This window comes from Bos taurus, chromosome 11, assembly GCF_002263795.3.
Source record: "Bos taurus isolate L1 Dominette 01449 registration number 42190680 breed Hereford chromosome 11, ARS-UCD2.0, whole genome shotgun sequence".
Classification (NCBI taxonomy): domain Eukaryota; kingdom Metazoa; phylum Chordata; class Mammalia; order Artiodactyla; family Bovidae; genus Bos; species Bos taurus.
Genome location: NC_037338.1, coordinates 62,502,806 through 62,523,916, shown reverse-complemented (window position 1 = coordinate 62,523,916; position 21,111 = coordinate 62,502,806). Strand labels below are relative to the sequence as shown.

Here is a 21,111-nt window from a genome sequence, read left to right as displayed (position 1 = left end):
CCACTGTCACAGCAAAGGTTATGCAAGTTATTAATCTCTAAATTTCAGGGGGAAAATATGTCACACATGTAATAAACAAATTACCATTTTTTAAAGAAAGAATAAAAACCTCTATTTTTCTTATTTGCAATTGATCAAACATTTTATTCAAAATAGCAGCAATGATATCCTTGGTTATGTATTAACATATATATTTTTATATGTCTGTGTATAGGTGAAATGAATACCAGCAGTGACATAAGAGATGTTTTCTTTTGTAATTATAAAATACTTGACTTACCCTTGAAGCAGTATAGTGGTATTTTTTTTTTAACTTTTGTTATATGTTGGAGTACATATACTCCAATACAATGTGTTAGTGTTGGGTGCACAACAGGGTGATTCAGTTATACATTTATATGCATCTCTTCTTTCTCAGATTCTTTTTCCAATTACATTGTTATAGTATAATGAGCACAGCTCCCTATTTTTTTTTTTTTTTAAAAGGTTATCTATTATGGTTATCTATTTAGATTGATGTACCTGCTAATTTTTGCTATTAATCTTTTTTTTTCTTAGGCAATAAGCAATAAGGACCAGCATAGCATATCATACACCTTGTCTCGAGCACAGACAGTAGTGGTTGAATATACTCATGACAGCAACACTGATATGTTTCAGGTATTATAACATCTCAACTTTTTTTCTTAAAAAACAAAAGTTAAAAACCTGTTGTAATTGACTTTCGCTGTGGTCAGCTTAAAGGTTATCACACTTAATGCATTTCATTAAAATATATGTTGATTTCTAAACCCCATGTCTAGAAGTCCACATAACATGGGTAAGAGATGGGCTCTGATATCAGAATTTCTGGTAAACATTACTTAGCCACTCTCTGCATCAGTTTCCTCCTATAAAGTGAGATAATAGAACTTCCTTCAGATGACTATTGGGAAGCTTGAATGTGTTAGTCCCTCTGAAGTACTCAGAACTGTGCCAGGTACCTGGTAAACACTTAGCTGCTAGTATTGGTAGCTGTAAGAATAATTATTATCCAAAAAAGAAACCAAGGGATATTTTATACACATTTATGATCTTTTTTGCTATTCTCACTTTCCCTCTCTAGGCAACTAAAAGTACAGTTTCTAATTATTCATATCATATATGTGAAGTCAAACTTTCTTCTCAGCACATATTTGCTCAAAGCTAATGGTATAGTAAGTTTTTATTTCTCTCATTCTTTGTACCAATCCAGTACTGATGGTTTTATAAATCAGTGACAGAAAAGCCAAACCTTAAAGACATAAGCAAGATTCTTGATATTCATGACATCGTTTCTCTTACTATTGGGTTTTTGTAAAGCCTTGGGCTTTTTTGAAACAAACTTAAATAGGATATAAAGTGCCTAATAATGTTGTTCTTATAATTATTGTCCCAATGACTTTACAGTTTTTCTTAACTTTATGAGATAAAATGAAGATAAAAAGGCCTGGAGATGTCTTTGCTGTAGCCAGTAACAAAATATTTCTTTAAAGTCACCTTACACTCAACCCTCTTAATGGAATGCTGAATTTTTTAGAATAGTGGAAATATTATTAGTTTCAAAGGTTTAAGACCATATTTTTTAGATATCGTATTCTTAGAAATAAAGAAAGGAATATCCAAATGTTACATTTTTTTAATCAATAAATTTCCCCCTAAAACTATCCAGACTAAATAAGTCTTTGTACTTAGTGGCAGGATAAAAACACTAGAGTTTTATCTGAAAGTGTGTTGATAAAAGGAATTCTTAAAGCTCAACTAGGCGAAGAACAACTTAAGAGTTGTCATCTTTATAAAGGGTCAGTAGTTTTTCTCAAGAACAACTTTATTTTTGATGATGCTCCTTATTCAGTGTTGTTTATTTTTGGCTGTGCTGGTCTTCATTGCTGCGAGCAGGCTTTCTCTAGTGGCAGTGAGTGGGCAGCTCTGTTAGTGAGCAGGCTTCGCATTGTGGTGGCCTCTCTTGTGACAGAGCACGGGCTCTAGGCTCGTGGGCTTCAGTAGTTACAGTGCTTGGACTTAGTTGTCCCATGACACGTGGGATCCTCCCAGACCAAGGGTCAGACCTGTCCCCTGCATTGGTAGGCGGCTTCTTAACCACTGAACCACCAGGGAAGTCCTATGATACTACTTTATAACAAATACATTAATGAACTGATTTCTAAATGTTTAATACCCTGTGATAATTGTCACCTTTGACGTCTTTTCCACCAATTTCATTTTTTCAACTTTCATCTTTCAAAATGAAATTAATTAATTTACTAGCTAGTACATTTGAAGATGTTTTTACTTCACTGACACCTCATCCAGCAGAACTCTGTTCAAGGAAACTTGTCTTTAAACTATGGCCAAGAACCAGGAAGAAAACAGAAAAGACATTTAGGCATATAAAATAAATGCCACAGAGTCCATGTACTGAAATTCCTTTTCTCTAACTCCCTAGAGAATCCCTTAGGCCATCACCAAGAACCTTTTGAAATACTGTTCTTTGAAGTTCAATTATCTGATTTCTCAACCCAAAGCCGAATTCAGAGTAGCTGGTTCAAGGAGGAGTATGCTGCAGAAACAAGTATACCCATCAGCAAGCAATGAAAGTTGACAGCCTGACAGAAAAGACAGGAGAAAATCTGTGAAGTAGACATAAGACCTCAAAGCACGGCTTTGTAAGGTTTTAACATAGGGATCAGTGTTCTTCTACACCTTTATAGCACCCAAAGACGTCACTGCACTTCAGCTTAATATAAACAGTATTCATAAGTGTAATGTCCTGGAGTCATCATAGAATATTTATTTTTATGTTCATTATGTTCTGTTAAGGAAACTAGAGTAATATGTGGTAGACATATTTCTGTCCCAAGGGGTTAAAATTAAAATCTGCACCCACTTAGAAATTTCAGCCATCCTAAACTCTTCATTCTCTGAGGGTTTCCTATATTCTGGGTAGCAAGTTCCTACTTAATTCTATGCTCTAAGTGATTACTACATCAGAGGAAATCTGAGAGATTGGTTTTCAAGGGTATAGATACCCCCAGAGTTAAGTATAATAAGTTTGGGCTTTAGAAATTTCAGAGGCTTGATGATTTCACCTTATTGTTTGTGCCTTTGAGGGAATTTTCCGCTGTGTTCCTTTCAGTAGTTTTATAGATATTTCTTTTTCTCTTAGATTGGCCGGTCGACTGAAAGTCCCATTGATTTTGTAGTAACTGACACAGTTCCTGGAAGTCAAAGTAATTCTGATACACAGTCAGTGCAGAGCACCATATCAAGATTTGCCTGTAGAATCATATGTGAACGGAATCCCCCCTTTACAGCACGGATTTATGCTGCAGGATTTGACTCATCAAAAAACATCTTTCTTGGGGTAAAAAGCTTTTTTCCTAAATGTTGCCTTTCACAACCACTTCAGTTTCCCAGTTTACAAATAAACAGAAGCTATTTTTCCTGCTAGGAGAAGGCTGCCAAATGGAAGACATCAGATGGACAGATGGATGGCCTGACCACTAATGGCGTTCTTGTTATGCATCCACGCAATGGGTTCACAGAAGACTCCAAACCTGGAATATGGAGAGAAATATCAGTGTGTGGAAATGTGTTTAGCCTGCGTGAAACCAGATCAGCTCAGCAGAGAGGGAAAATGGTGAGTACTAAGACGTAAACTTCTTACTTAATTACAGTAGACTTCATAGGGTGAGTTGGACTGAATGCATTACGTATTCCCCAAAACTATTAAATCTTTTGCTGATACAAAGTACAAAGTGTGGCTATCAAGCTCTGACTTCCAAACACTATACGAGGAGGGTAGTATCCTAGTTTTTCAATGAGGACACTCTAAAAATGTATTCTTTTTTTATATTTTGTTAATATATTTTAAAACCTAAGCTTTCCCAATTTAAACAACACTCTGTGTATTTTCTACTTGTATCTGTAAATCTTTGACCAAGATATTTACCAAATTGGAAATATTAAGCTAACTGATTAGTCAGATGGTTTAATCATAAATTGTCTTTACTACAACTCTGAAAAGATATGTTGCTGTTCAATATTTTATCCTTGATTTTGAAACCTGTATTTTTCATGACTGCCATTCAAGTTTCTTCAATAAACAACCAGAGGAAATCTTGATTCTTGAGTAAGGAGCTTGTAAAACCAAAACTCTGAAGTAAAAATCCAAAACTCCCTGGTGAATGTGTGTTTTTTGATTCTTGTTTCCTCTAGGTGGAAATTGAAACCAATCAGTTACAAGATGGCTCATTAATTGATCTCTGTGGCGCAACATTGCTGTGGCGTACTGCAGAAGGCCTTTCCCACACTCCTACCGTGAAGCATTTAGAAGCTTTAAGACAGGAAATCAATGCAGCGCGACCTCAGTGCCCTGTCGGGTTCAACACACTAGCATTTCCCAGCATGAAGAGAAAAGATGTCGTTGATGAAAAACAACCGTGGGTGTACCTACACTGCGGCCACGTGCATGGCTATCATAACTGGGGGAACAAGGAAGAACGTGATGGAAAGGATCGGGAGTGTCCCATGTGTAGGTCTGTTGGTCCCTATGTCCCTCTGTGGCTTGGATGTGAAGCTGGATTTTATGTGGACGCCGGCCCTCCAACCCATGCGTTCAGCCCATGTGGGCATGTGTGTTCAGAAAAGACAACTGCCTATTGGTCCCAGATCCCGCTTCCTCACGGTACTCACACTTTTCATGCCGCCTGTCCCTTCTGTGCACATCAGTTGGCTGGTGAACAAGGCTACATCAGACTTATTTTCCAAGGACCTCTAGACTAACAGACAGTTGTCCTCCAGGACTACATTAAACATTTATAAGCTAAGTGATCTGGGCTTTCCAACCTGTTGTCCACGTCACAGTTTTTCTGCTCTGGTTGTTTGCATTAAGATGAAGAATTTTTTTAAACATTTGTAATAAATAGTAGCAATTTCTGAGCAAAAATCTGGGAAACTCAAGCAAAGGAATTTTCGAAAGTACCAGACTTCTGATTTCTGAGTTTTGAAAATATATTTTGAGGAGAAAAAGACATAGTCTAATTTGATGCCTTCCTTTTAGTGTTTTTGAATCACCCATCCTCAGTGTTGAAAAATTGTTTTGTATAACTGAGGGTACTGTTGGTTCAAACTATGTTAGTTTACAGTTTGTTGCAAAATTGTAAAATACAGCAACATGTATATTAACTTTTTTCTATTTATCTTTATTATAGAAAATATCTTAGAATGTTCCTGATAGAATAGCATGGTAACGATGGTCTCACTCTCCTGGTGGGAATGGTAGTTTAGCAAGCGTAGCTCAAGGATTTGCAGAGTTAGGAAGAAGGACAGGAGAGACTCTCTCCCCACCCCATCTAAATATGAAATTTGGTAAATTAGAATACTTTGTAAAAACAATTTCATATTAATTACCATTACGTAAGAGGTGTTTGTTTTTAACCACATTAAAGATAATTGGGAAAGAATTTTTTCCTTAATGTTTCTTCCGAGTATAGTACTATAACAAAAACTTAATGCTAAGAAACATTTTATATGCTCCTTTGAAAATGCAATTTAATCTAGATAATCTATTTTTCTCCCACAATAACTAATCTGTTTTTAGTATCAGCAACATTTGGCAAGTTTATTTTTTAGATATAAACTGTGGTTCATCTGTTCACTGTTTCTAGAAAAAAATCATTCCCATGAGAAAAAGCATAAATTCACAAGAAAGGAGAGTGACTTGATTTGCCTTTAGAAAAAGAATGCTGAATTAACTATCCTGTATTTGGACTTATTCAGGTGTTAAGAAACGTAGAAAGATTTGAAGGGTTGAATGACAGCAGTGCTCTTCTGTTTTTTTTTTTTTTAAATTTTAACAGACCAGCCTTAACTGTGGGTTTGAATCCTAAAAGGACATTTGCCACAGTGTGACTCAAGGAAGTATTTGGTTGGCAGGTGAGCACCAGTGACAGCCAAATGGAGGGACATACTTGCATGGTCAGTTTATTCTCTAATTCCAGGAAGTTCTTTGCTTTCAGAATGAAGAAAACATTTTCTCCCCCTTTCCCCCACCCACCCGTTGTTTTTTTTTTTTTAATACCCACAAGGAAAGTATAGACAGCTGCACTACATCAAACCCTTTGTGACACTTGTAAAAATCAGTACACTTTTAGGTTAGACAGAATCATTTTTTTAATCTTTTGATTTGCTTTCCTTTAGTTCAAAAAGTTGTATTATATTTAATTGACTATAGCAAGATTTTGTATGTGGTAGCATAGCTTTAATTTATCCTGTTATGATACTGTTCTGAATTTTCTTTTGGTTTTTAAAAAACAAAACCTGTTGCTTAGAAGCCATGAACTATTTTACTTTACTTCAACTTGTCAAAATTTCCTTGTTTTAAAAAAATGATCATTTGGGTTCACTCAGGAAATGCATGTCAGGAAACTTGTATTATAAGTTGACTAGTTGTGATGTACCAGTAACTGCTGTTACTCCTTTTTCAAAGAAATACAGTTGATTTTGAAGTTTTCTAGATTGTCACATGCTTTGTGACTAATGCAAGGAAATCAAGTCCTGTGTTGTATTTGTTCTAGTCATTTCTATTCAGGCTATATATTGTAGCTAATTTTTATTTGCAATTAATTTATTCAAACTAAGTAAATACTTTTCAAAATAGATACTTGAATTTGTTTCTGTGAGTTCATTTTTCCATAACTTAGAATGGGAAACCAGAAGTGAAAACTTATGGACAAAACCAATGCACACTCCAAAAATATTCACTTGAAATAGGTGAGGAGTTTGCATGTAATGTAAGTCTTTATTCTCTGGTTCTCTTAGGAAAGTATCTCTTCCCTGATAATAGAGGAGCTTCTTTAGTGGTTGAGTAATTGCAGCCTTTTTCTAAGTTAAACCCTGCTAGAGAGATAGCTCTTAGTAAGTTGCATAACTAGAGTGTTTAAGCAGTGCCTCAGTAATCATAAAAGGTTCATGTTCTTCCTGAGGTGTCTGAACTTCCTCCTATCAATTGGGAAAAATCTGGTTCATTTTCTATCAAATTAAAGTTACGAAAACTTAGATAATTTAAGTCATTAGTCATATGTTTTTCTGTTCAAGCATCTTAATTATTCAAGCAGTTTAATTATTAGACATTTTGCCAATGACTAATGGAATACTTTTACTTACACTCAGTTGTATTAAGGGAATGTCAGTATTCTGACCAAAAAGAAAAAAGTTGTGTTTAGGTGTCCTAAATGCATTCTCAAGAAAGATAGTCTGAATGGCTCAGTTCTTTTATCAGAGTGATCTTACTGTCTAAATCTGTGTTTGATTAAGATTAAATCTTGACTGTGTCTAATTTTTTGCGATGCTGTGGCCCATAGCCCACCAGGCGCCCTCTGTTCATGGGGTTTCTGGGCAAGATTACTGGAGTGGGTTGCCATTCCCTTCTCCAAGGGATCATCCCAACCCAGGAATTGAATCTGAGTCTCCTACATTACAGGCAGGTAGATTCTTTACCTTTTGGGCCACCAGGGAAGCCCTCCTTAATCCATACAGGGAATTAAATTTCCCCTTTATCTAAAATGTTGGGGTCATGAAGCAAGATAGGGTAAATATCTAGAAAGAGGAGTTCTCTACCAGGTTATCTTCTTCAAGCTGTGATTGCTTACTTTCATCATCTAAAAATCTTCTAGTACTTGTGAGGCAGGATAGAAATAAATACTCATGTAAACATAGAATCCCATCTAACATGAGTACTCCCACTCCACTCTTCCTTCAGAAGAGTGCCCAGAAACCATGCATGATGCATGACCTTCTGACACAGACTGAGGGCACCCATGGAAGTCCATCCATAATTAAACTTTATAAATGTAATTTATCTTTAAACTTTATAAAATAAATGTAGCATGTTGGCCCCTCATCCCAAATGATCATCTTAAGTTAACTGAAGGATCTGTGATTCATTCTTTGGTTTTTATGTTCTAAGCATTAACCCTGTAGCAAATCGGATCCCTAAAACACTACATAACCCAACTGTATTATTCTATCTCCCACTCCCTCTTTCAGAATTACTCCTGTACAAGCATACTCTACGGTCATGCCCTCAGAATTTTACTCCCACATTCTTAGAACAGATATTTGAATATCCACTGTGCACCAGGCCCTGTTCTAAACACTGGGTGATATAGCAGGGAAAGACAAAAACCAAGACCCTGCCTTTGTGCGGTTTGTGTTTTAGTGAGAAAGATGGAAAAGAACAAGATAATGTAAAATTACAGTATGATAGATTGCAGTGCTGAAGGGACAAATAATGCAGAAAAGGGAGATACGGATGTCATGTGTGATTTGTGTGAGTGTGTGGAGTGTTTACAGTATTAAGTAGGAGGGCAAGAACTCCACTGGAAAGTTAATATTTGAGTTAAGATCTGAAGTGGCTACTTAGGAGAAGGGCGTTTAGGCAGAAGGAACACCGATTGCAAGGGTCCTGACGCAAGAGCCTGCTTGAAGTTATTCTGTAACAGACAAGAGGCCAGTGTGACCATGTGGGTAGGAATGGGGAGAAGAGGAACAGGTTAGATCCAGGAGGTAAAGCAACGGTGGAGTGGGGCCTGGGGATGAACTAGATCTCGGAGTGCCTCCTGAGACTTCTGGCTTTTATTCTGAATGAGATGGGGGCCCATGGGAGGATTTTGAGCAGGGGAATAACATGCTCACACTTAGATTTTAATAGGATTCAAGAAGACTGAAGTGGAGCAGGGAAACCAGTTAGGATTACTGTTGCAGTAATCCTGGGGGGAAATGATGGTGACTTAGGTCAAAGTGGATGCAATGGAGCTGGTTTGAAAAGTAACCAGAATCTGGGTATATTTTGAAGACAGAGCTGACAATATTTGCTGGCAGGTCAGATAAGGGGTATGAAAGAACGAATAGGAGTCGAGGACAACTTGGTTTAATTAGCCTGAGTAACTACTAGAAGGATTAAATTGTCGGTTAGTGAAGTAGAGAACAGTTTGTGTGGGAGGGTGTACTGGTTGTGGAACTCAGTCTGGGACATTCAATGGAGGCTTCTCTTAAACAAGATATTTACTGAAACCATCTCTGCTTTTGTCTTTTGAACTACTGTCAAGAGTTCCTAATTATCATGATCAGTGATCCCCATGTATCCCATGCTAGCTTAGAAACAGAAAAGTATTCCTCCTGGTTAAGGGCCAGCTCCCTTTCATTAAAACAGAGTAGGGGTACCTCTGTCTTTGCTTTGGCTGCCCTCTGAGGAAACGCAGTTCTATTTTCAACCACAGTAGCTTCCTTTAGCCAGCATGTTCTAATACAGTTTTTCTCCCTTATTCATATATACCTTTGTCCTTAGCTCTAGCCATTTTTTTAAAAAGGTTCTCAGTTTTATTGAAGCATAATGTTTTGCTGCTTCAAATCCTTCCGGGCACCGGTAGAGCACAGTGGTGTTTGTTTTTTAATTTGAATATTTAAATGTTAACAGAAAACAAAGTAGTCTTGAACCTATTTTATAAGTCCAGATTTTAATATCCAGCTTCCCTTAAGGAAATATGTCTGTATTTGATAATATTGTCAGAAAGTGCAGTAAAGAAGATAAAAAGAGTTTTTTTAGTAATCATTGTAAAATATTATGTCCAAACATCCTGTTAGATGCTATGTTAGAAACACTGGTTTATTTAGAGTGATGTTAGATTGTTAGCCCAGCTATGTATGTTAAACTACAGCATGAAACCTCCTCACAGCTACCATAAGAGCATTTGCTGTGTGCCTAGCACTGTTCTAAATGCGTCATTCTAAGTATCTTATTGATGTTGTTTAAAACTCAAAACAACCTTAGGAGATAGGAACTATTGTCTTTTTTTTTTTTTATTGGAGTATATTTGATTTACAATGTTGTATTTCTGCTGTACAACAAGATGAATCCACTCATACATATCCATACAGATCCACTCATACATATCTACTCTTTCCCCATATAAGTCATTACAGAGTATTGAGTAGAGCTCCCTGTTCTATACAGTGGGGACTTATTAGTTAGCTGTTTTATACATAATACTGTATATATGTCAGTCCCAGTCTCCCAATTTATCTCTCTCCCCCCTTACCCCTGTAACCATAAGTTCATTTTCCACATCTGTGTATCTCCATTTTTACAGTAGAAACCAGATATAACAGTGTCTTGTAATTTGCCCAAGAGTCACATGTCTCATAACTAGAGGAGTCAAAATTTGGAACTTAGAAGTCTTGCTCAGTACTTATGTACACAGCCACCACATTTTGCTGACTGCTTCCCCCTTTTAATCAACTTTAAGCAATTTTTCAAAAATGATTTAAGATGGCTTATAAAAATTAAGGATATTAAACGTCAATAATAAAAATTTTTAGAACAAAAGCAAAAGAATTTGATATTAGTAACAGAATAAGAGAACCAGCAGTGAAATGAGTACATGAATAGTTTTAATGAAGGCCTGTAAACTTGCTAAAGGTGAGTCACAAATTAGTGCAAAGATGTTCAGTAGATTATTCAATAGGGGTATTATGATCCATGCAGCTGCCTGGAAGGTAACGATATATCCACTGCTGCAAAAACTTGTCATCATTTCTGGTTCTGCAACCAGAGAAATTCACATTCAGGAAGTAGTGCCATTCCTTCATATAAGTAGATTCATCAGTATTTGTCTTTCTGTGACTTGCATACTTCATTTAGCATAGTGTCCTGAAGGTTCATCCATGTTGTAGCACATTGCAGGATTTCCTTCTTCCTTTAAGGCTGAATAGTATTCCAGTGTGTATGCATGTGTGTGTGTGTATCCATTTATCTTGGATATACAGGTGTTCCAGTTACTTGTGAATAGTGCTGTAGTGAACAAGGAAGTGCCAATATCTCTTCAGGATTCTGATTTCAGTTTCTTTTGATAAATACTCAGAATTGGGATTACTGGATCGCACGATAGTTTTGCTTTCCATAATGGTTGCACCATTGTACATTCCCACCTCGAGTGGGCAAATGTTCTAGCTTCTCCACCTCCTTGTTAATACTTTGTCATCTTTCGTTTTGTATAATAGCAGCCTGACAGGTGTGAAATGATATATCATTGTGGTTTTGATTTGCATTTCCCTGATAATTAGTGAGAGTGAACATTTTTTCCTATACTTGCTGGCCATCTGTATGTCGTCTTTAGAGAAATACCTATTAAAGTGCTTAGCCCATTTTTTGATCAGGTTGTTGATTTTACTACTGAGTTATAAGAGTTTCTTATCTACATGGTTTGCAAATATTTTCTCTTCTACCATAGGTTGCTTTTGCATTCTGTTGTTTCCTTTGATGTGTAGCAGCTTCTTAGTTCGGTGTGTCCCACTTGTGTACTTCTGTTTTTGTTGCCTGTGGTTTTGGTGTCATATCTGCTGCTTCTCCACTTTAATGATGGAATGCATTGAAAGAATTCTTTCCCCGGTTGATAAAGAACTGTCACGATGCCTGGCATATGTAGATGGTCAAAAACTATTTCGTACATAATTACAGAAAACTGGTAGAACTCTAAACTGTTAAACTGTCCAAACAGTCTGAGTAGGAGCATTTACAGAAACAGTCAAAAGAATAAATGTTACAGAAGCTGTTTATTTAATCAGAAAATGTGTGTTCTTTGGCTGAAAAGACAAAAATGGAAAAGGTGGAGATACTGGAAAAAGTGACAGTTGCTAGAATGTTGACAAGGCAGCAAGGAGAAAACCCATGGATGGTGTCAAAAGAGAACAAAAAGAATTATCCTGGAGAAAGAGAAGTACCAATTATAGCCCCAAAGTATGCCATCCATAAATTCAAGATTTTGTGCCTTTTATTGGTTAGTGAAGGCACATAAAACAGCTAAGATTGTGAAAATTAAGACCTGCCAACCTTTGAATGTCCTAAAGTTGTGCTATATCATATTGCTGTATAACTATTAATAAAAATATAGAATATAAACTAGAAGGAATCTTGGCAATTAAGTTACATGTGAGAAATCATGGCCCTGTTAGTAGCTACTGGTTGATAAAATCTGGTACTAGAACTTCGATGCCCTGTGTCCCCTAATACTCTTGATTATCATGAACTCGATTCACTAAGATTCAGTTAAATCCCCATGTTTTGTTTGTTGACGTAGAGATAAGTACATTGCACTTAAATTGTTTTTATTTTTGAATTTAAAGTGTCAGCAGAGTTAAAATGTCAACTCTCATCATGTAAACAGTGGTTCCCAAAAGTAGAGGGTAGTCAGTTTCTAAATTCTTTTCATTAAAAGGCTACCTAGTTCTTTATATCTGTGGCTCTTTTGCTATCTTGCATATAGGGTCATTGTTACCCTCTTTCTAAATTCCATATATATGTGTTAATATACTGAATTGTTGTTTTTCTTTCTGACTTACTTCACTCTGTATAATAGGCTCCAGTTTCATCCACTTCATTAGAACTGATTCAAATGCATTCTTTTTAATAGCTGAGTAATATTCCATTGTGTATATGTACCACAGCTTTCTTATCTATTCGTCTACCGATGGACATCTAGGTTGCTTCCATGTCCTCAGTTCAGTTCAGTTCAGTCGCTCAGTCGTGTCCGACTCTTTGCAACCCCATGAATCGCAGCACGCCAGGCCTTCCTGTCCATCACCAACTCCCAGAGTTCACTCAGACTCACGTCCATCGAGTCAGTGATGCCATCCAGCCATCTCATCCTCTGTCATCCCCTTCTCCTCCTGCCCCCAATCCCTCCCAGCATCAGAGTCTTTTCCAATGAGTCAACTCTTTGCATGAGGTGGCCAAAGTACTGGAGTTTCAGCTTTAGCATCATTCCTTCAAAGAAAACCCAGGGCTGATGGCTGATTGATGTCAATGTATGGCAAAAACCATTACAATATTGTAAAGTAATTAGCCTCCAATTAAAATAAATAAGTAAATTGGGAAAAAAAAAAAAAAGGCTACCTAGTTTGGAAATGACAGAAAAGAAAAGAAAATCAAAGCAATTGTTTAGTAGTTTCACTTCCAGCCCTTTAGTCTCTACATGAATCATTCGACCAACAAGAGTGCTCACTCAGTGATAAGGCACTTACTTCACTTTTCTGTGTGTTCTGAGGTTAGCATAGTTGTTTTGAATACTGCATCTCTGCAGGAATGCAACACATTCAGATATCCTTCATTTGCAGTGGGCTCCTTGGTCAGCTGACCTTTGGAAAATAAGTTATTTGAAGTAGTGATTGTGATGTCACTTTATTGTCAATTCAGAATTTTTCTTAGTCTACTGTGTAACTGAATAACAATATCAACCTGAACCCCAAATCTCAAGTGTTCATAAAGTTGTCTGAATCTTGTTTCATGAGGGCAGATCTTCAGGTGGAGAAAAAGGAGTTAAAGTGGGCTAGATGTATGAGAAGACATTTCCACAGAAAGGCCATCAGAGACCTATTTAGCTGGTAGGAACTCCTAAGGCAGGGATGGGCTCTGGGTCATGGGAGGAATTGTCTGCTGTAGATCTTGGTAACATGTTAGTTTCCCAAAGCAATCCCTTCCAAAGTTGAATTCATATTAGGATTTGGAATGGGAAGTTAGAGAACTTGTGGCCCCCACCAGGGAACCATAGTAATTATCCAATGTCCAGGTATGGAATTATAGGCAAGAATCAACATCCAAAGACAGGCAGTTGCTTGTATTCCCCCTACCTCGCAATCAATTTCTCTCTCTCTCCCTCTCTCCTCCCCACTGTGTGTGCGTGCTAAGTTGCTTCAGTCATGTCCGATTCTTTGTGACCCTATGGACTGTAGCCAGCCAGGCTCCTCTGTCCATGGGGATTCTCCAGGCAAGAATACTGGGGGCTCACATTCCAAACACGTGCTCCCAATTTTGGTATAAGTATAGGTTCTCATGATGACTTTTCTAAAGAAACAATGTTCACTTGAGTGTGTTAATTCTAACAAGTTTGTTAGTGTAATTTCTATATTATTCACACTGAATGAATGCAGGTGGTAATTATATTTTTGATTGATTTTATTCAAAGAACTGAACTGTGGCAAGAAGCCCTGAGTCAGGTGTACTATGCAATGTTGGTATTTAGTTGTAGAGATAAAGTAATGAAACTGTGAAGTGATACTTATGGTGTGATGAAATGAAAGTCAAAGATACTACTCTTGGGATGTGGCCTTTCGCAGAGAAGCACTAAAAGGCCATTTACTGCTTTCCTCCATGTTACAGGATTTTTTTTAAGTTTGAAAGTTAACAATTAAGAGTTTGTTTGAAGGTGCTTTTATGGTTTCGTCATTGCTACTGACTTCAAATGTGGCCATATTTATTTACCAAAGTGTTTTAATTCCTCTTTAAGTACAAAAGAGCCATTGAAAATGTTGTCTGGGTGGAATTTCACAAAAACAGGAATTCTTCAGACAAGGCATGAGTCCAAGCCTTAATCCAGTCTGGCCTCAGATACTAGTCCTTAGATGTTCCTTTATCAGAGTCGGTAACAATGAGCAGTTATTCATTGTAAATTAAATAGAGCCTAAGAGTGAGGGGATTGAGAAAATATCAAGGTACGCAGTTCCCCTTTGGAGAGGATCTAGTTATACTAAAACCAGCATTTCCTGTAATTTTGTAACATTTATGTTTAACTCCTTGACTCTGTCTGCCATGAATCTTATTACCTGATATCCTATGGGAACAGGAAAATCCAACCCTTGGCATGAGTTAATACGCATTCTACCTTAGTTCCTTAGGACTTTGGTGCTAGTCCTATGTGGGGAAATAGACTTGTAAGAGCAGATGGTCTCAGACTAATAAATTATGGTCTCTTCAATTAGGGAGCTCAGTAGCTTCTTTGATATATAACAAAGGCAAAGAACCTTAAATGAATTATTAAGCTATCTTCAGTCTAAGGACCTTTTTAATCATTCCATGGCTAATGGAAATGATACTCCAAATTATTCATAGCTGAAACACCTCTGAAAGTTTGGGGGACAGTATAGTTTGGAGAACAGTTCAGAGGAATGACCCAACACGTCAGATTCCCTAACAACCATTTCCAAAGAACTGTCTCTATGGGCCTGTCCGTTGGAATTTAATTATATGTTGACCTGTGTCACTAGTTTAAACATCTTTTTGATCTGCAAACATGTTTGGTTGTAATGGGAATGCAAACAAAATCTATCTTAACCTTCTGACGCATTCCTTCATTATGAATTACACCTGCTTACCAAGGAAATAGACTACCAAATGGGAGAAACATGACTGAAAGAATTGATATAACATGTGGGTTTGGGTGGACTCCAGGAGTTGGTAATGGACAGGGAGGCCTGGCGTGCTGCTGTTCATGGGGTCACAGCAACTAGCAACTGAACTGAACTGAAGTTTAAATTTTCAGCCTGAGAATGTTACATTAATATAACTCTTGTCATTTTCATTTGCTCGTTATGGCTGACATTTTGAGCTACCAGTTAGCCTTCTGGGTTCCCAAATACCCTTGGTCTGATTTCTAAGTACACTTGTAACCACAGTACCCAGCATTTACTAGAGAAGGTGTCCACAACAGCAAGAACCTATCTCATTGAGTGAGGACATGTCCAGAAAATCTGTTTTATGACTTTTTGTTGTTTGTCTTTTATGTGGAAAGGTCTTTACTTGGAGAACTTTATAAAAGTAAACAATATGGAATCTTAGACAGTGACAACTTCATCTTCCTGATTGGCAAGAATACACAGACTTTAAGGCCCTCTTTCATTTGCCTCTGTTTGCATGGTTCCTTTCCAGCCAGCACAGCGTTTCTGAAATGCCAGCATTTGCTTTGTGCTTTCTGGTGTTGCATCTGAGCAAACTAAGCTTATTTGGGTACCAACAAGGTAATGCCTTGCTTTTGTGAAATTCCAGAAGACTAGTTCTCTAAATGAAATCAGAGATTGTGGAGTTGGTCCTTTCTGGACCAATTATTTTTTCATGGAGAAAAACCCATTCTGTGACCAGCAAATAGGTACCAGGGCCTAATATATACTGGAATGAATGGATAAGAAAGAGTAAGTAGTATAATGCATCATGATCTGTATGATTAGAAAAATAGCTCAGAGCAAAATCTTTTCGGTGTCTTCAAAGAGTGATGTGGTTTGGACCTGTATGGCTGAGACAAGCTGTTTATCTGCTTTCATGCTATTTCCTTAAAGCTAGAGGGCCTTTGGCAACAGAGTAAAGGCTACCCTCTTGAATGGAAGTCTGTGCAAGAAAATAAAATACTTGCAGGAGACAAAGTTTTGATCCTTCATAAAACTTGAAGATGGGAAGAGTAAGGATGTCTTGCATAGAATCAGCCTTCAGTGAAATGTTCATTGAATATTTGAGCAAAACTGGATCCTTCATGAAGGATGAAGGGTCATTTTTAGTTTTTCAGCAACCTTGGGATCATACGACAGGAGAGAGGAACTTCACTCTTGAGTGGAGTAGGAGAGTAATGAGGGTCTTTGCTGCTGCTTGTGATGTACCTTTCTCTCTCTCCTTGTTCTGTGGGAGTCCTGGGGAAACCTCAGAGAAGAAGACTGTTGACAGCTTACATTGGAAAACAAGAGCTGATTTTAATTTGGTCTTTTTCTCTGCATGAACATCAGAATTTACAGTGCTCTGTTAAACTCAGTGATTTAAAAAAAAAAAAAAAAAAAACATTAAGATGTCTGGAGAGAGGGATTCTTTCATTTCACTCACCATGAGAGCTGTTGTTCCACCGAATGCCTTCTAATTGCCTGACTAGTCAGACATGTTTATCCACTAGGAAGAAAAGCGTGTCTTGAATACCAAATCCCTACTTTGGGTTCCTTTAGTCAACAGAAATACATTGAGCATCTAGTATGTGAGAGGCACTGAAGATATAAAGATGAATCAAATTGACATGGTCCCTACCCTCATAATGATAAAAATCTAGTAGAAGGGAGCAAGGAAGTGGGGATTCACTAGTGGCTCAGCTGGTAAAGAATCCACCTGCAATGAGACACCAGTTCAATTCCTGGGTTGGGAAGATTCCCTGGAGAAGTGATAGGCTACCCACTCCAGTATCTTTGGGCTTCCTTTGTGGCTCAGCTGGTAAAGAATCCATCTGCAGTGCAGGAGACCTGGGTTCAATCCCTGTGTTGGGAAGATCCCCTGGAGAAAGGAAAGGCTACCCACTCTAGTATTCTGGCCTGGGAAATTCCATGGACTGTACAGAGGTCACTGTACAGGATCACAAAGAGTGGGACACAACTGAGCAACTTTGACTTTCACTTTTCAAGGTAGCAATTACACTGTGTAAGTACTATGACAGAAATAATGCTCTTTTAAGAGCACATAGGAGGGGCACCTAACCGAACCTGGGAGGTCAGAGAAGACTGACCTGAAGGAAGAGGGAGGCAGCCAAGGATAGGGAGGGGTAGAAGGTGGGGGCAGTGGGAAGAGGAATCCCAGCAAGGGACCGCTTGTGCAGAGGCTGAGCACCAATAGAGAGCAGTACATATTTGAGGAACTGAAATTCAAGTGGCTGAGTGGTGAGTGGCCTTCCCAGGTGACTCAGTGATTAAAGAACCAACCTGTCAATGTGAGGGAGATGGGTTTGATCCCAGGGTCGGGAAGATCCCCTGGAGAAGGAAATGGCAACCCACTCCAGTATTCTTGCCTGGGAAATTCCATGGGCAGAGGAGCTTGGTGAGCTGCAGCAGATGGGGTGGCAAAGAGTTGCACACGACTTAGCAACTAGACAAAGTGGAGAGTTTAAAAAAAAAAGCAAGGGAGGAGGAAAAGAAGGCAGGAGACACATCAGACAGGGCTTTTGTAAGGAAAGCCAAAGTGTTCTTGAGCCTTATCCTGATAACCGTAGGGAGACAAGGAATGACAAGATCAGATCTGCGCTTTTGAAACATCACTCTCTCTGACTACTATGGAGAACAGGTATGCAAGCCTGGATGCAGAGAGTCAAAAAGTTGCAGGACAGCCCAAGTGAGAGGTGATGGGGAACTGCAGAGGAAGTAGCGGTGGGAATGGAGAGAGATGGATGGATTCTAAATATTTAATGCACTTAAAAGTAAACTGGAGGAATTCCGTGGTGGTTCAGTGGTCCATTGCACTTCCACTGCCAGGGTCTGGCTTCAATCCCTGCTCTGGGAACTAAGAACTCATGAACTGCAGACCATGACCTTCCCCTCCCAACCCCACCCTCCACCAAACTTAAACTTGGTAGGACTTCATCAATCACCAGATTACACAGGAGCCATGACTCTGGCTCAGGCAACTAGATAGATAGCAGTTCATTCCCTGTATGGGATAAGAGAGCAGGTTTATAGGGAAGAGCAGGAAGATGAATGTGATTTGAGATCACTGTTAACTATCCATGATGCTGTTCTGTTGGTACTTGAATGTATGAGTGTGAAACCCAAAGTAAAATCCACCTTGAAGATACGAATTTGGAAATCATCAGCCTTAGGTCTTATAAGTGACTGAGACATCCCAAGAAGCTGTGAACCATTCAGGTGGAACAGTGAGATTAAGAGGTAGAGTGGGAGAAGAGAAACCCGTAGCAAAAAGATGTCAGAGGGAAAAGATAGAAAACCAGAAGAGACCAGTGATGTGGAAGTCAAGAGAAGAGAATGTGGTTAAAAAGGGCTGGTTTACAGTGTCATGTTGTTCAGTTACTAAGTTGTGTCTGACTCTTTGTGACCCCATGGACTGTAGCCTGCCAGGCTCCCCTGTCCATGGGATTTTCCAGGCAAGAATACTGAAGTCGGGTGTCATGCCTTCCTCCAGAGGACCTTCCCGACCCAGGAATTGAACCCATATCTCCTGCATTGGCAGGTGAATTCTTAACCACTGAGCCACCAGGAAAGCCATTACTGAGGAGCAAGTAAGTCAAGGGCTGAGAACTATTCATTGGATTTAGCTACAAGGAAGGTGTTTGTGACTTTGACAACTGCATTTTCATGGAGTGAGAGGAACAGAAGCCATTCTCTAGAAGTTTGAGGAAATCTTGAGGGTGAAGAAGTAGAGACCTGGAAACGTCAAATAGCTTGGTTATGGAGGGGCGGGGATGGAAAAGGAGAAGCGAGGCGGGGAAGGGAGGAAATAGGAAATGGGAGAAGTGCAAATGGGAAAGGAGGAGAGGGGAGAAAACGACAGAGACACAGGGTGAAGGAAAGATTTTTGTGTTTGCATATTAGAGCTACTTAAGGATGTTTGAAGGCTGAAAGGAAGGAGCCAGTGGAGGATGGAAAGTAATGGATAGAGTGTAGGATGTAGGAAACTGGATCCATAGCAAATGGAAAGAATTAGCCTGAGACAAGCTAATTTCATTGTAACTGAAGGAAAGGGAAGAAAAAAATGGTGTGGATATAAACAATGTTCACTTCAGTTCAGTTGCTCAGTCGTGTCCCGACTCTTTGCGACCCCATAGCCTGCAGCATGCCAGGCTTCCCTGTCCATCACCAACTCCCAGAGCTTGCCCAAACTGATGTCCATTGAGTCGGTGATGCCATCCAACCATCTCATCCTCTGTCGTCCCCTTCTCCTCCTGCCCTCAATCTTTCCCAGCATCAGGGTCTGTTCCAATGAGTCAGTTCTTCACATCAGGTGGCCAAAGTATTGGAACTTCAGCATCAGTCCTTCCAATGATAAATAATGTTGGAGGTAGGCAATTGACAGGAGAAGTTCTATCTAATGATTTCTTACATCTTCCTTCTGAAATGAGAGAGGGAAGTGGGAGAAGGAAGAATGGAAATTGGAGGAGCATGAAGGAGATTTGAAGTGGCTACTGGAGAGAATAGAGAGACTGCTGGGCAGCACTGAGGACCAGGTAAGGGTATAGAATATACTAGATATTGGCAATAATCTGCTTAGTCGTGTGACTTGACCATTAGCATTCGAACCCCCAGAATTGCTGTGGGGAGAAAGTTAGATGGATCTGATATTGTTATGTAGTTATGTTGGTTCCAAGTGACAGAAAACCCAAATAACAGTTTCTTAAGCATAAAAGAGGGCTTCCCAGGTGACTCTAGTGGTAAAGAACCCACCTGCCAATGCAGGAGATATAAGAGGTGCAGGTTCAATCCAAGGATGGGGAAAATCCCCTGGAGAAGAGCATAGCAACCCACCCACTACAGTATTCTTGCTTGGAGAACCCCCATAGGAGAGGAGCCTGGCGGGCTACAGTCCATAGCGTTGCAAAGACGTGGACGTGAGTGAAGTGACTTGGTATGCACACAAGCATGAAAGAAGTTGATTACCCTCTTACGTAAAAATCCAGGTAGACCAATGTGTCAAGAGTCAAAATTCCTTCTATCTCCTTACTTTGCCATCCTCAGCATTTACCTTCCCTGTCATGGTCTAATGTGGTTCCTCCATCTCCATGCATTTTGTTCTCATTGCAGCCAGCAAGACGAAGGACCAGAAGGGCATATGCCACTTCTACCTAAATCCACTGACCACAGCTTGGTTGCATGTCACATCTAGCGGCAAGGAGGCTGAAAATTTTAGTGTCTATCATGGATGACCATGTGACCTGTTACATTTTAAATTAAAAATTTGAGCCTAGACCTTGGGAGATACTAAGACTTGCTGGGTTTATCTGGGTAGGCACAACAGAATGGAGCTAGGAAGTAAATGATTGTCAAGAGGAATTTAAGTAGACAGAAGGGAGCCAGTCAAGATAAGGGAGGAACTGAGTGATCTGGTCATTTTTGTTCGGGTATCTATTCACCCTAGCGCAGCTTCTGTTCTTTAAAGGAAGATAAACTCCCAGGTTCAGGGGGATGTGCCCTGGTTCTGAAGCCAGTATTTCTTGACAGGGACACTATTGGCATTTGGGACAGGCCAGTTCTTCATTGTACAGAGCTGTCCTGTACTTTGCAAGACAGTCAAAGCTCCTAACTCCCACCCACTAAATGCCAGTGACCTAGTCATAACCACATGCCTCAATAATCTTAAGGAGGTGTTACCACTCACAGTTGAGAACAACTGGTCTAAATTAATCACGGTAATCCCATCTGCTTCGCTACTGTGATTGGCTCAAGAGTGGACAGGTTTTTTAACCTTTGTTTTAAAAAAAATTTTATTTTTTTGAAGTTTAGTTGATTTACAACTTT

The 21,111-nt window shown here is 39.0% G+C and overlaps 1 protein-coding gene across 3 annotated transcripts in view; it reads left to right on the top strand.

Annotated features, from left to right (window-relative positions):
* Positions 1-6,680, top strand: part of PELI1 (pellino E3 ubiquitin protein ligase 1) — a 56,554-nt gene extending 49,874 nt beyond the window's left edge. Inside the window, exons 5-8 of one of the 3 annotated variants that reach the window (XM_059891339.1) lie at positions 559-660; positions 3,185-3,382; positions 3,470-3,658; positions 4,237-6,680. In XM_059891339.1, the coding sequence (XP_059747322.1) occupies positions 559-660; positions 3,185-3,382; positions 3,470-3,658; positions 4,237-4,803 (1,056 nt within the window). In that variant the 3' untranslated portion in view covers positions 4,804-6,680. 3 annotated transcript variants of the gene reach the window in all.
* The last annotated feature ends 14,431 nt before the right edge of the window (positions 6,681-21,111 follow it).